This window comes from Mercenaria mercenaria, chromosome 2, assembly GCF_021730395.1.
Source record: "Mercenaria mercenaria strain notata chromosome 2, MADL_Memer_1, whole genome shotgun sequence".
Taxonomy (NCBI): domain Eukaryota; kingdom Metazoa; phylum Mollusca; class Bivalvia; order Venerida; family Veneridae; genus Mercenaria; species Mercenaria mercenaria.
The window spans coordinates 108,473,605-108,486,525 of NC_069362.1; the positions used below are offsets into that span (position 1 = coordinate 108,473,605).

The 12,921-nt window shown below is 36.1% G+C and overlaps 1 protein-coding gene across 2 annotated transcripts in view; it reads right to left on the reverse strand.

Annotated features, from left to right (window-relative positions):
- Positions 1 to 2,487: 2,487 nt before the first annotated feature.
- LOC123562446 (general vesicular transport factor p115-like) overlaps positions 2,488 to 12,921 on the reverse strand; it is a 38,770-nt gene continuing 28,336 nt past the window's right edge. For both annotated transcript variants that reach the window (XM_053537496.1, XM_053537495.1), the window contains 2 exons: positions 12,176 to 12,337; positions 2,488 to 4,136 (listed from right to left, as the gene is read on the reverse strand). In XM_053537496.1, the coding sequence (XP_053393471.1) occupies positions 4,077 to 4,136; positions 12,176 to 12,337 (222 nt within the window). In that variant the 3' untranslated portion in view covers positions 2,488 to 4,076. The remainder of the gene's footprint in view (positions 4,137 to 12,175; positions 12,338 to 12,921) is intronic.

Genomic DNA, 12,921 nt, shown 5'->3' on the forward strand with positions numbered 1-12,921 from the left:
TCATGCTATGAAGTCTGAAGGTTCTTGGTGAAGTGGGTTCTCAAGTTATTGCGGGTGAACCGTTTTCAATGTTCATGTTTCCATGACTGACCTATTGACACTAAAACAAGAGTTGTGTCATCCACTTAAGGAGGTAGGTTACCTTAATGTGCGCATGTCCAACCGGAAGCTGACGTGACGATTTACGACGACGTTTACGACAAACTAAATGTTTGTATATCCATTCTTCTGAAAACAAATCATGAACCTCTCTCCGCTCTGATGCTCTATGGTTTAATAATGCAAAAATAATGAATAAATTGCTGCAGAAACACTTATTATAAAAACAATGTTGCTTTAAAATGACGTCATGACATTACCTGTCGGATACCGCACAAAATTAATAGCTTTTATTTTGAAAGTATGTAACTCTGTGCATTTTCTTTATTTGAACAACAGCCATTATTTGCTGAAATAATTTTTTATGAGTATTTTGCTTCTTTTATGTAGTTATATTGAAATGTTCTGCGGAATGTAAGAAAATGGATGATGGTAACCAATGTTATTTGGAATATAGTTGGGTGAAAGGTTACTTGTTACCGCCATTTTCAAAACAAAGGCTGGCAGTTTGATTTGTAATACCTATTTTCAGTTTCCATTGATAATTTGTTACTTATATACTAAAACTAAGCTCTAAAATTGTTCAAATTTCAGTAGAAAATTGTGGTTTCTTGAACTGAATTGATGTTACCATGGAAACGAAGCCCGTGACCTATATATCTAAATGTAAAATTCAAAAGCGTTGACACTGGTCTATTTAAGGAACACAGCTTCGGCTTTTTATTTTCATTTCAACAATATCCATGAGATTAATAGCAGCATGCTGAACGATTTTACCACGAAAAATGCCAGACGAAGGGTACTGCTGTAAGTATTTTAAGCTGTGAAATTTGTTTGAATAAATGCAAATAACACAAAAATATAACTTACGTTAGAAATAATATGTTTTAAAGCTCTATTAACGAGAAAGATAATATTATTCAATATTTTTTTTTTATAAGAAATTACGACAAAAAGCAAGATATCAGCTATTTTAAGCATCTCTGTTGCCATGGTTACTTTAAACTTTAAGAAAAACAGGGTACCATGTAAAGTGCCTGGTATTTAGTATTACCCAAATATTCCCTGTTGGTCATTAACAAAATGGCACTGAAGCCGTCAAAAACACCGTTTTTATACATAGTAGTTTAAAAAAAAAAAAAGAGAGAGAAAATGCGTTACCATGGAAACACGAGCCCCGCGACATATACATTTAAGTTTATATTAGAAAGCTAACGTGCATCCTAGTAAAATTATCAATTATGCAGTCTTCTACGGATATCAATGAAACTAAAATACACTAAAAAGTGTTAAATATCTGTATTTTCCTTCTTCTTTCAATATAAAATACTTTTGGAGGGTCATGTTCTTCAAACCTGGATAAAAATTGTACTTGAAGGGACAGAGATAAACGAAATTGAGATTATAGCAGTTAAAACATCATATTACACGAAATACAAACAAGAGCTGTCAGTGGACAGCGCGCTCAACTATTCTCAGTGCTTGATAGTATAATATAAGCAATGAGTAAAACTTTAACATTACAATCAGCTTATTTTAAGTCGAAAAGGGGGCATAATTCAGTCAAAATGCTTGATAGAGTTGCCTCCTCCTTTTCACAGACTGGGGTCATGATGGTAAACAAGTATGCAAAATATGAAAGCAATATCTCAATGGACTTTGAAAATATTTGGGGTGGTACGCAAACTTTAACATTTATTCTAAGTTGGAAAGGGGCCATAATTCAGTCAAAATGCTTGATAGAGTTGCCTTCTCCTTTTCAGACTGGGGTCATGATGGTAAACAAGTATGCAAAATATGAAAGCAATATCTCAATGGACTTTGAAAATATTTGGGGTGGTACGCATACTTTTAACATTTGTGTGACGCTCACGCAGACGCCGGGGCGAGTAGGATAGCTCCCCTTTTCTTCGAACAGTCGAGCTAAAAATTGCTGCGGTTCAACTAATTTGAATTTACCCTGGTAACAAGGTAACCTACCTCTTTAAGCCGAATCATGCTATCAAGTTTAAAAATTCTGTGTCAAACGTTTCTCAAGTTACTGGGCAGAAACCGTTTTCAAGGTTCATGCCCCTATTACCCTGACCTTTGACCTACTGAACACTAGGACACTTCAGAAGTTCAATTTTGCCATCAGGTACTGGGTCAAGAGGTTCTCCAGTTATTGGACCGAGACCGGTGCAAATATTCCACCTGCTTCTTCAAAAAGTGGGGAGGGGAGGGGAGGGGAGGGGGAGCATGAACAATCAAACTATTTACTGGGCCACCAACAATGTCCTGTTATGTGGGAATATGAAAACTGCCTGTATTTAAACTTCCATCACATTCAAATCCATTGTCAACTGAGAGCACATTAATGGATTAAAAAGAAAAACAGAAGAATTTTGGTTCCACGTTTCATTTTTATCATCTTTAATTTGTTTATACATAATAACAATCTTGTCAGCAACAAGACACTTGTATATACAATTTACAATATGGTAACGAAAATAAATACAACTTTATTCCAGTCAATATACAGACAAAATGCTGGGTACAAAAAATGAAGCGTTTGGCTGTTTCAGCAGACAATAGGCACCAGTGTTCCCAACTAAAATAAAGCTCATGCATGATTCATTCAGTCAACTGAATTAACATATTCCATTTAAAATTGCTTCACTCAATAAAGATTATCAAGAATATCTTTCAAAACTGCATTCCCAAAATGATGATTTAATGTAATTATCAGCAGATTTGGTATTCTTTGTTTATGACTTCTCAATTTTTCGGCTTTAATGTAGTCGTGCGGGGGTTGAGCTACATTTGCCGAGGGTTAATATCAATCCACGACCTTAAATGTATGTTGCAATTAGAGTACCTCATAATTCGACCGTAGCATTTTGCAACAGAGGAATACATATTTATATTTCATATTATAAATTACAGTTGAAACTCAGTATGTTGAACTTTTAATCTCAAAATTCAACCATCTCGAAGACATTTTCAAGTTCGAACAAGAAAACTGATTGCCCAAAATAAGGTTTTGAGTTGAATTTCGGCTATGACAAATGAAACGCTCGATTCTTTTGAATTCAAGATACCGAAATTCAACTGTATATCATAATTTGGAAAAATTCATAAAAATTATTTTTTAGCAGATCATGATTATTTCTTTAACAGATCATGTAATCATTTGTAATAAGAATCTAATCATACTGTGATTATATCAACAGTAATGTAGCAGGGGAGGGGATGTTTCTGCAATTGGTTTGGGTTACCTAAAATTTCAAATCCCACTATCACAATCACATCCTCTATGACACCAGTTCACCTGGCACCGGTGTCATAGGAATTAGCTGAAGTATTCATACAGCTTCACATTTTCCTAATAATTAATCTACCAGGTGAAATAAGTTAATATAACATATCATACATTTAACAGTATTGTACACTGACACAATTAAAAGCAATATTTTAAGTTTTTACAGTGGTTTAAAAGACAGGGGAGGAGGCCAAGACAGAAACCACATGGAATGGTTAGACTACAACAATCAGATTTAATAGCTGCCATTGATCATCCTGCGTGGTTTTGAAAATTGTAGCGAAATAAACCAAATGGTAAACAACTTTGGTTTTACTATTTCAATCTTTAACCATATTTTTGGTGTACAAAAATGTATCATAATATAAAATTCCCATTTATTTCAAATCAATAAAATCACTATGATAATGCAATTGATTCAGCAACTTAAGAAATATATAAATTAGAAAGAAAAAACCTTTAATTTCTGAAGTAATACCAATTATTATAAAATTGCTAGTTTTAGAAAAATCAAGGTGTAATTTCAACAATGGACCATGTCCAATAAATAAGCTCTGATTCAGATCCTATGCACCAGTTTGACCCATTGTTTATTCAAAATAAATCACAGTTTTGACTCGGTTATCTTCAGTTCAAATATAGGGGAAATCTTCATGACAACTAGGATATCATATTCTCAACTTTCGTCATCAACATCTTCATCATCAAAATCATCGTCATCATCATCGTCCTCAACCTGAAATCAGATATTTTTACATAACAAATTGAACAGAAAATAAGAACAGCAACATAATTCAGTACCAGTACTAAATGAATTTTTATAAAATACATTTGTGATGATATAAGCCATAAGCAAGCACTTCCTAGCATTATTGTGAAACAGCGTAAGATATATACCAGTATTTTCTATCCATGATGAACAAATACAATATTAACATGCATTAAAATATGCACTGAAATTTCAAAGCTGATGATATCCTAAGGGGGAAAAAAAACATTTTATCACATTTTGTAGTTTTGGCATATTTTGTAGGTTTTGAATATTCTGTTTGAGATTTATTTAATTACCAGCATTGCTTCCAACATACTGTTAAGTTCCTGTCATAAATTGTAAAATTGTAAAGTTCCTGTCGTATATTTTATTGCATTCTTATTTATAACTTTTACTTTAACCTTCCCCTATTGAAAGACGCAGTTTGTAAATAAATGATTTTATTTCTTTAAATTTCAACATTATTTTCAGTTTCACTGTCTTGAAACATGGTATGTCATTTTGAATCCTGGTTACACAGAGACCCTGGTGGGAGTTTTATTTACACTGGAACTGGAAAAGCTGGGGTAATACACATACATTGGCAACAACATTTTAACCAGTATTCCCCAATAAACAGATGCAAAAAACAGTTTCGACAGAAAAATATGTACTTTCATACAAAGTCCAAGTACAAAATATAAATCTTTATAAGTGATGAAGGAAAGCATGCACAAAGTACAAGAGCTGATGGATGGACAACACGCTCAACTATTTGAAAATATTTATGAAGAGTAAAGTGAAAGTAACAGATAACTGTCAATACAATTGAAAAATTGTACAGTTTTTTTTCATTTAGTGTGTGTTTGGGTGATGTGTAATACTATGAAACAGTATGATGAAACACAAACCACTGAAAAAGATGTGTATTTGTATGTGTGTTGTGGGAGGAGGGGGGAGGGGGAGATACTGCAGTAAACAAGAGGGTCATGATGACCCTGGATCGCTCACCTGAGTAATATGAGCTACATATTTCAAATGTCAAACTGATGTTAAAACATTAAGAAAGTAGGTCAGTAGGTCATATTCACAGTCACTGAAAGTCAGTTCTAAGATTGGTGTGCAAAACTGTGTATGTCATCCAAATTTCAAGGCTGTATCTTAAACAAGAGGACCATGATGGTCCTGAATCGCTCACCTGTTCCCACATGACCCAGTTTTCAGTATGAAGTCGTTTTTTCTATTATTTCACATAGTGACCTAGTTTTTAAGCTCATGTGGACCAGTTTTGAATTTGATCTAGATATCATCAAGATAAAAATTCTGACCAATTTTCATGAAGATCCATTGAAAAATATGGCCTCTAGAGAGATCACAAGGTTTTTCTATTATTTGACCTATTGACCTAGTTTTCAAAGGTACGTGACCCTGTTTTGAACTTGACCTAGATATCATCAAGGTGAACATTCTGACCAATTTTCATGAAGATCTCATGAAAAATATGGCCTCTAGAGAGGTCACAAGGTTTTTCTATTTTTATACCTACTGGCCTAGTTTTTGACCGCATGTGACCCAGTTTTGAAAAAGACCTAGATACCATCAAGGTGAACATTCAGACCAATTTTCATGAAGATCTATTGAAAAATATGGCCTCTAAAGAGGTCAAAGGATTTTTCTAATTTTAGACCTTCTGACCTAGTTTTTGACCGCAGTTGACCCAGTTTCAAACTTGACCTATACATCATCAAGATGAACAGTCAGACCAACTTTCATACACATCCCATGAAAAATATGGCCTCTAGAGAGGTCACAAGGTTTTTTCATTATTTGACCTACTGACCTACATTTTGATGGCACGTGACCCAGTTTTGAGCTTGACCTAGATATCATCATGATGAACATTCTGACCAATTTTCATGAAGATCCATTTGAAAGTATGGCCTCTAAAGAGGTCACAAGGTTTTTCTATTTTTAGACCTACTGACCTAGTTTTTGACCGCATGTGACCCAGTTTCGAACTTGACCTAGATATCACCAAGATGAACATTCAGACCAACTTTCATACAGATCCCATGAAAAATATGGCCTTTAGAGAGGTCACAAGGTTTTTCTATTATTTGACTTACTGGCCTTGTTTTTGATGGCACATGACCCAGTTTCTAACTTGACCTAGATATCATCAAGGTGAACATTCTGACCAATTTTCATGAAGATCTTGTGAAATATATGGCCTCTAGAGAGGTCACAAGGTTTTTCTACTTTTAGACCTACTGACCAGTTTTTGACCGCACGTAACCCAGTTTCGAACTTGACCTAGATATCATCAAGGTGAACATTCTGACCAATTTTCATAAAGACCCCATGAAAATGTGACCTCTAAAGTGGTCACAAGGTTTTTCTATTATTTGACCTACTGACCTAGTTTTTGATGGCACATAACCCAGTTTCAAACTTGACCTAGATATCATCAAGGTGAACATTCTGACTAATTTTCATGAAGATCTTGTGAAATATATGGCCTCTAGAGAGGTCACAAGGTTTTTCTATTTTTAGACCTACTGACCTAGTTTTTGACCGCACGTGACCCAGTTTCGAACTTGACCTAGATATCATCAAGGTGAACATTCTGACCAATTTTCATAAAGACCCCATGAAAAATGTGACCTCTAAAGTGGTCACAAGGTTTTTCTATTATTTGACCTACTGACCAAGTTTTTGAAGGCACGTAACCAAGTTTCGAACTTGACCTAGATATCATCAAGATAAACATTCTGACCAATTTTCATGAAGATCTTGTGAAATATATGGCCTCTAGAGAGGTCACAAGGTTTTTCTATTTTTAGACCTACTGACCTAGTTTTTGACCGCACGTGACCCAGTTTCGAACTTGACCTAGATATCATCAAGATAAACATTCTGACCAATTTTCATAAAGACCCCATGAAAAATGTGACCTCTAGAGTGGTCACAAGCAAGAGTTTACGCACGGACGCACGCACGGACGGACGGACGACGGACGCTGCGCGATCACAAAAGCTCACCTTGTCACTTTGTGACAGGTGAGCTAAAAACAAGAAAGTAGGTCAGTAGGTCAAGGTCACAGTCAAATAATCCCTACTTTGGGCCATCAGGTAATTATAATTAAACAGTCTAGGAAATATGATCAGATAATTTTTGAAGTATTTTTTCCTATATAACTCACATAACTAGAGCTATCACTAAAGGTGATGAATGTACCCCCCGCATGCACTGACATAGTACATTGCAATTTGACGCACACAAGATTGCATAATTATGTGGACTGTATGTATATAGACTGTATGTATACAGTAAAGTAACAAAAAACAAAGTCCCATAACTATGCAGAATATTTATCTAAAAGAATGTAACATGCACCATGCACAACTAGGGTTGGTACTGATCACTTGTGTGAAGTTTCATTAAATTGTGTGTAAGGGTTTGGTAGATTAGGCATGCACAAGATTGCATATGTAGACTGTATGTACATAGTATGTTAACAAGAAACAAAGTCCAATAACTCTGCAATTTTTGTCGCTGAAAGAACCTAACATGCCCCATGCACAACTACTGTTAATACTAATCACTTGTGTGAAGTTTCATTAAATTGTGTCAAGGGGATGAGGAGAGATGGTGCGCACAAGATTGTGTCTATGTATATAGTATAGTAACAAAAAAACAAAGTCCCATAACTCTGCAAATTTTTTTTCTGAAAGAACCTAACATGCCCCATGCACAACTACTGTTGTTACTGATCACTTGTGTGAAGTTTCATTAATTGTGTCAAGGGGATCAGGAGAGATGGTGCGCACAAGATTGTGTCTATGTATATAGTATAGTAACAAAAAAACAAAGTCCCATAACTCTGCAAATTTTTTTTCTAAAAGAACCTAACATGCCCCATGCACAACTACTGTTGGTACTGATCACTTGTGTGAAGTTTCATTAAATTGTGTTACAGGGATGAGGAGAGATGGTGCGTACAAGATTGTGTCTATGTATATAGTATAGTAACAAAAAAACAAAGTCCCATAACTCTGCAAATTTTTTTTCTAAAAGAACCTAACATGCCCCATGCACAACTACTGTTGGTACTGATCACTTGTGTGAAGTTTCATTAAATTCTGTCAAGGGGATAAGGAGAGATGGAGCGCACAAGATTGCGTCTACGGACAGACGGACAGACAGACAACCTGAAACCAGTATACCCCCCCTTACAACTTTGTTGTTGGGGGGTACAACAAGTGACCCCGGCGGGGCCTCTTTTCACCCCAGGGGCATAATTTGAATAACCATGGTAGAGGACCACTAGGCAATGCTACATACCAAATGTCAAAGGCCTAGGCCTTGAACTTTCAGACAATAAGATTTTAAAAGTTTTTTTCCTGTATAAGTCTATGTAAAACTTGGGACCCCCCAGGGCAGGACCTCTTTTCACCCCAGGGGCATAATTTGAACAAACTATATAGAGGACCATTAGATGATGTCACATGCCAAATATCAAGGCTCTATGCCTTGAGGATTTGGACAAGAAGATTTTCAAACGTTTCCCTATATAAGTCTATGTAAACCATGTGACCCCAAGGGCGAGGCCATATTTGACCCTAGGGGATATTTTGAACAATCTTGGTAGAGGACCACTAGATGATGCTACATACCAAATATCAAAGCCCTATGACCTGTGGTTTTAGATAAGAAGAGTTTTTAAGTTTTTCCTTTCGGTTGCCATGGCAACCAGAGTTCTAAATGGAATTCAATTCTTTGAACAATTTTGAAAGGGGGCCACCCAAGGATCATTCCTATAAAGTTTGGTGTAATTCTGCCCAGTGGTATTGAAGAAGAAGATTTTGTTAGAAATTGTTGACGGACGGACGACTGACGACGCTCACCGCACAACGGACATTGAGCGGTCACAAAAGCTCACCATGAACCTTTGGCTCAGGTGAGCTAAAAACAGCATAAGAAATATGTTAGAATTTTTTTAAAGAAATTTTGAAAGGGGTTGGAGTGTTGGGGTATATTTTTGAGGGAAACTGAGGAACTTATATAAGATATATCTAAGTCATTGAAATGTAAAATAATAATGGAGATGGTAGTACACATGAATGTGTGTACATGTATGTGTTGAGGTAGGGGAAGGGGATATGAGATAGAAAAAAATCTAAGAGGGCAGGATATAAAATATCTAGAGGTTGAGTGTAGTGTGGGGGTGGGTGGGAGGGGAGTGTCATAAAACTTCAACCTGAAAGCAATACTGATGCAGGGAAGAGTACAGTAGTCCTCCTTGTTCTTTGAATAGTCAAGCTATAAAAATAGCATACTTAAGAAAAACTTATAAACTTGTCTATTTAACTTCAAGAACACAAAGCAAACAAGAGCTGTCTGTAAAACACATGCCCTGATGACAGCCTGTGGAATGTTACTGGGTATTTATGTATGGTGCGAACTTGACCCAATGACCCAGAAATCAGAAAAGACTGTTAACTGACCACAGGCAATCATCCTCTGATCTAAGTTTCCAAGCATTATCCAGTTATTGATATCCAGGAACCAAAAACTGTGACTTTGACGTCTAAACAATAGAGGCCATCTATTAACTTCTGGCAACCATCCTTTAAAGTTTGACAGCCATAGCTCTCATTGATGATAAACCATTTTCAGTTTGTAACCTACAGATATTTATCATCTAATTACTACAGGCAATCAAGTTTAGTCAGCTTTAGGCACTAAATGTTCAGAAACAGTTTTCAACTCAAAGGTCGTTGTGACCCTGACTATTGACCTAATTATCCCCAAAACAAGAAGTCATCTGCTGACCACAGACAATCATCCTATTGATTTTGGCAACTGTAGATGCAAATGTTCTGCAGTTACTGGCTGTTAACTTTTCAGCTTCAAGTTCAGTGACCTTAGTCTTTTGAAGTTTGACTATTATGGGACCAAACGTTCTCTAGTTATTGACTAAATATCAAACAGTCTACTGACAGACATGAGCAAAAGAAGAACTTCCCTCTTCTCTGAAGGCAGTAAAAAAGGTTGCAAATATCTCAATCCCAAATAAATATAGTATTGAATATTACAATAAAGCAGGTTTCTGGGGGAAAATGGAACTAGAATATTGCTCACCTGAGTAGAGTTGCTTGCTTGAACAAATTTCTTAGCTAAAGCTTTAAGATCTAGGCCTTCTGGTTTATTTTTAGCAAATTTATGAAGATTTCCCTATGCACAATCAAGTAACCCTGGGGTTGGGTCAAGATTTGGACAAATTTTGTAGAGGTCCACTAGGCAATGCTACATGTCAAATATCTAAGCTCTAGGCCTTCTGGGGTTTTTTTTTGGAAATTTTTGAAGATTTTTCTATGTACAATCAAGTAGCCCCATGGGGCGAAGCCAATTTGACCCCAGGGGTCATGATTTGAATAAATTTTGTAGAAGTCTACTAGGAAATGCTACATGTCAAATATCTAAGATCAAGGCCTTCTGGTTTATTTTTAAAATTTTTTTTGAAGATTTTCATATGTAAAATCAAGTGACCCCTGAGGCGGGGTCAATTTTGACCCTGAGGGTCATGATTTAAACAAATGTTGTAGAGGTCAACTAGGCCATGCTACATGTGAAATATCTAAGCTCTAAGCCTTCTGGTTTATTTTTAGAATTTTTTTGAAGATTTTCATATGTAAAATCAAGAGACCCTGGGGGCGGGGTCAATTTTGACCCGGGGTCATGATTTGAACAAATTTAGTAGAGGTCCACTAGGCAATGCTGCATGTCAAATATCTAAGCTCCAGGGCTTATGTTTTTTGAGAAGAAGATTTTCCTATGTACAATCAAGTAACCCCTGGGGTGGGGTCAATTTTGATCCCGGGTTCATGATTTGAAAAAACTTGGTAGAGGTCCACTAGACAATGCTTCACACCAAATATCTAAGCTCTAGGGCTTCTGGTTTTTGAGAAGAAGATTTTTTAAGATTTTCCTATGTAAAATCAAGTGACCCCTTGGGTGGGGTCAATTTTGACCCTGGGGGTCATGGTTCAAACAAATTATGTAGAGGTCCACTAGGCAATGCTACATGTCAAATATCTAAGCTCTAGGCCTTCTGGTTTATTTTTAGAAATTTTTTGAAGATTTTCATATGTAAATCAAGTGACCCCTGGGGGGGGTCAATTTTGACCGGAGGTCATGATTTTAAACAACTTTAGTAGAGGTCCCTAGGCAATGCTACATGTCAAATTTTCTAAGCTCTAGGGCTTCTGCTTTTTGAGAAAGATTTTTTAAGATTTTCCTATGTAAAATCAAGTGACCCCTGGGTGGGGTCAATTTTGACCCCGGGGTCATGATTTGAACAATTTTGTAGAGGTCCACTAGGCAATGCTTCACACCAAATATCTAAGCTGTAGGGCTTCTGGTTTTTGAGAAGAAGATTTTTCAAGTTTTTCCTTTCGGTTGCCATGGCAACCAGAGTTCTCGATGGAATTCAATTCTTTGAACAATTTTGAAAGGGGGCCATCAAGGATCATTCCTGTGAAGTTTGGTGTAATTCTGCCCAGTGGTTTTCAAGAAGAAGATTTTTTTACAAATTGTTGACGCACGACGGACATCAAGCGGTCACAATAGCTCACCTTGTCACTTCGTGACAGGTGAGCTAAAAACAAAACAAATGGAGAACTAGAGATATAAATTAATTTTTACCTCTTCAACCTATGATAAATATACAAGAAATACATGAATATTACTGGAGTTATTCATATGTGAATGGCAGAAACTAAGCAGAACCAAGTTAACATTTTGCTTTAATATATATTATAATTATAGTATATACAGGTATTATACAATAGATATAGTTATTTGACACATAATTATACCTAAATTTACAGAAGAATGATCAAATTCATTAAAGACCTTAACACTTTTTCTTATATAAGCCATAACCACTTGTAGATGTATATGTATGTATTATGCAGTTTATGTACCCTTTACCCATTAATTCCCTCCAATGTGATACATACCTCCTGACCAAGCTCCTTCAATTTCTGTTTATATTTATCAATTTTTGTATCTTGGTCTGCCAACAACACCAATAAATCTTCTTGTTCTTTCTTCAGTGTTTCCAATTCTTCCTTTACTGAATCTTTCTCTCCATCTTTTCTAGACAATTCTTCTTCCATTTTCTGAGAAAATTAGAATATCTTTAGTTACATTTAATCTACTGTTTTCTTTTGTTCTTGTTTAATTTAACATCACACTGTCACAATTATAGGTCATATATTAACTTTCCAGCTTTGATGGTAGAGGAAGGCCCAAGGTGCGCCTTCATGCATTATTTCATCAAGGGTGCGCACCTGAGTAAAACTGCATTATATCATCACTGGCAGGCACCTGGGGTAGAATACCACTGACTTTCCATAACCAAGCTGGATGCCTTCCTCACAAGAAGTATTCAAAACCCCAAGTGAGGCTTGAACCCAAATCAGTTAGGGGCAAGTAATTCAAAGTCAGCCATCTTAACCTCACCGGGCCCCCATCATATACTCAAAGAACATGTACATATATTTGATAGCAATGCACATTCATATTTTCTTTAATATTCTTAAAAAGATTTAATTTCAGTCTATTAACTCATTCTGCCCGCGCGACGCATTAATGCGTCGACCAATTGTTATCTGAATACCGCGTGCCGCTTCTAGGCGGTGTTGTTATCTACATCTGGAAACCGCACGCCGCGTACATGCGTCTTTACAGTAACAGCCCTGAA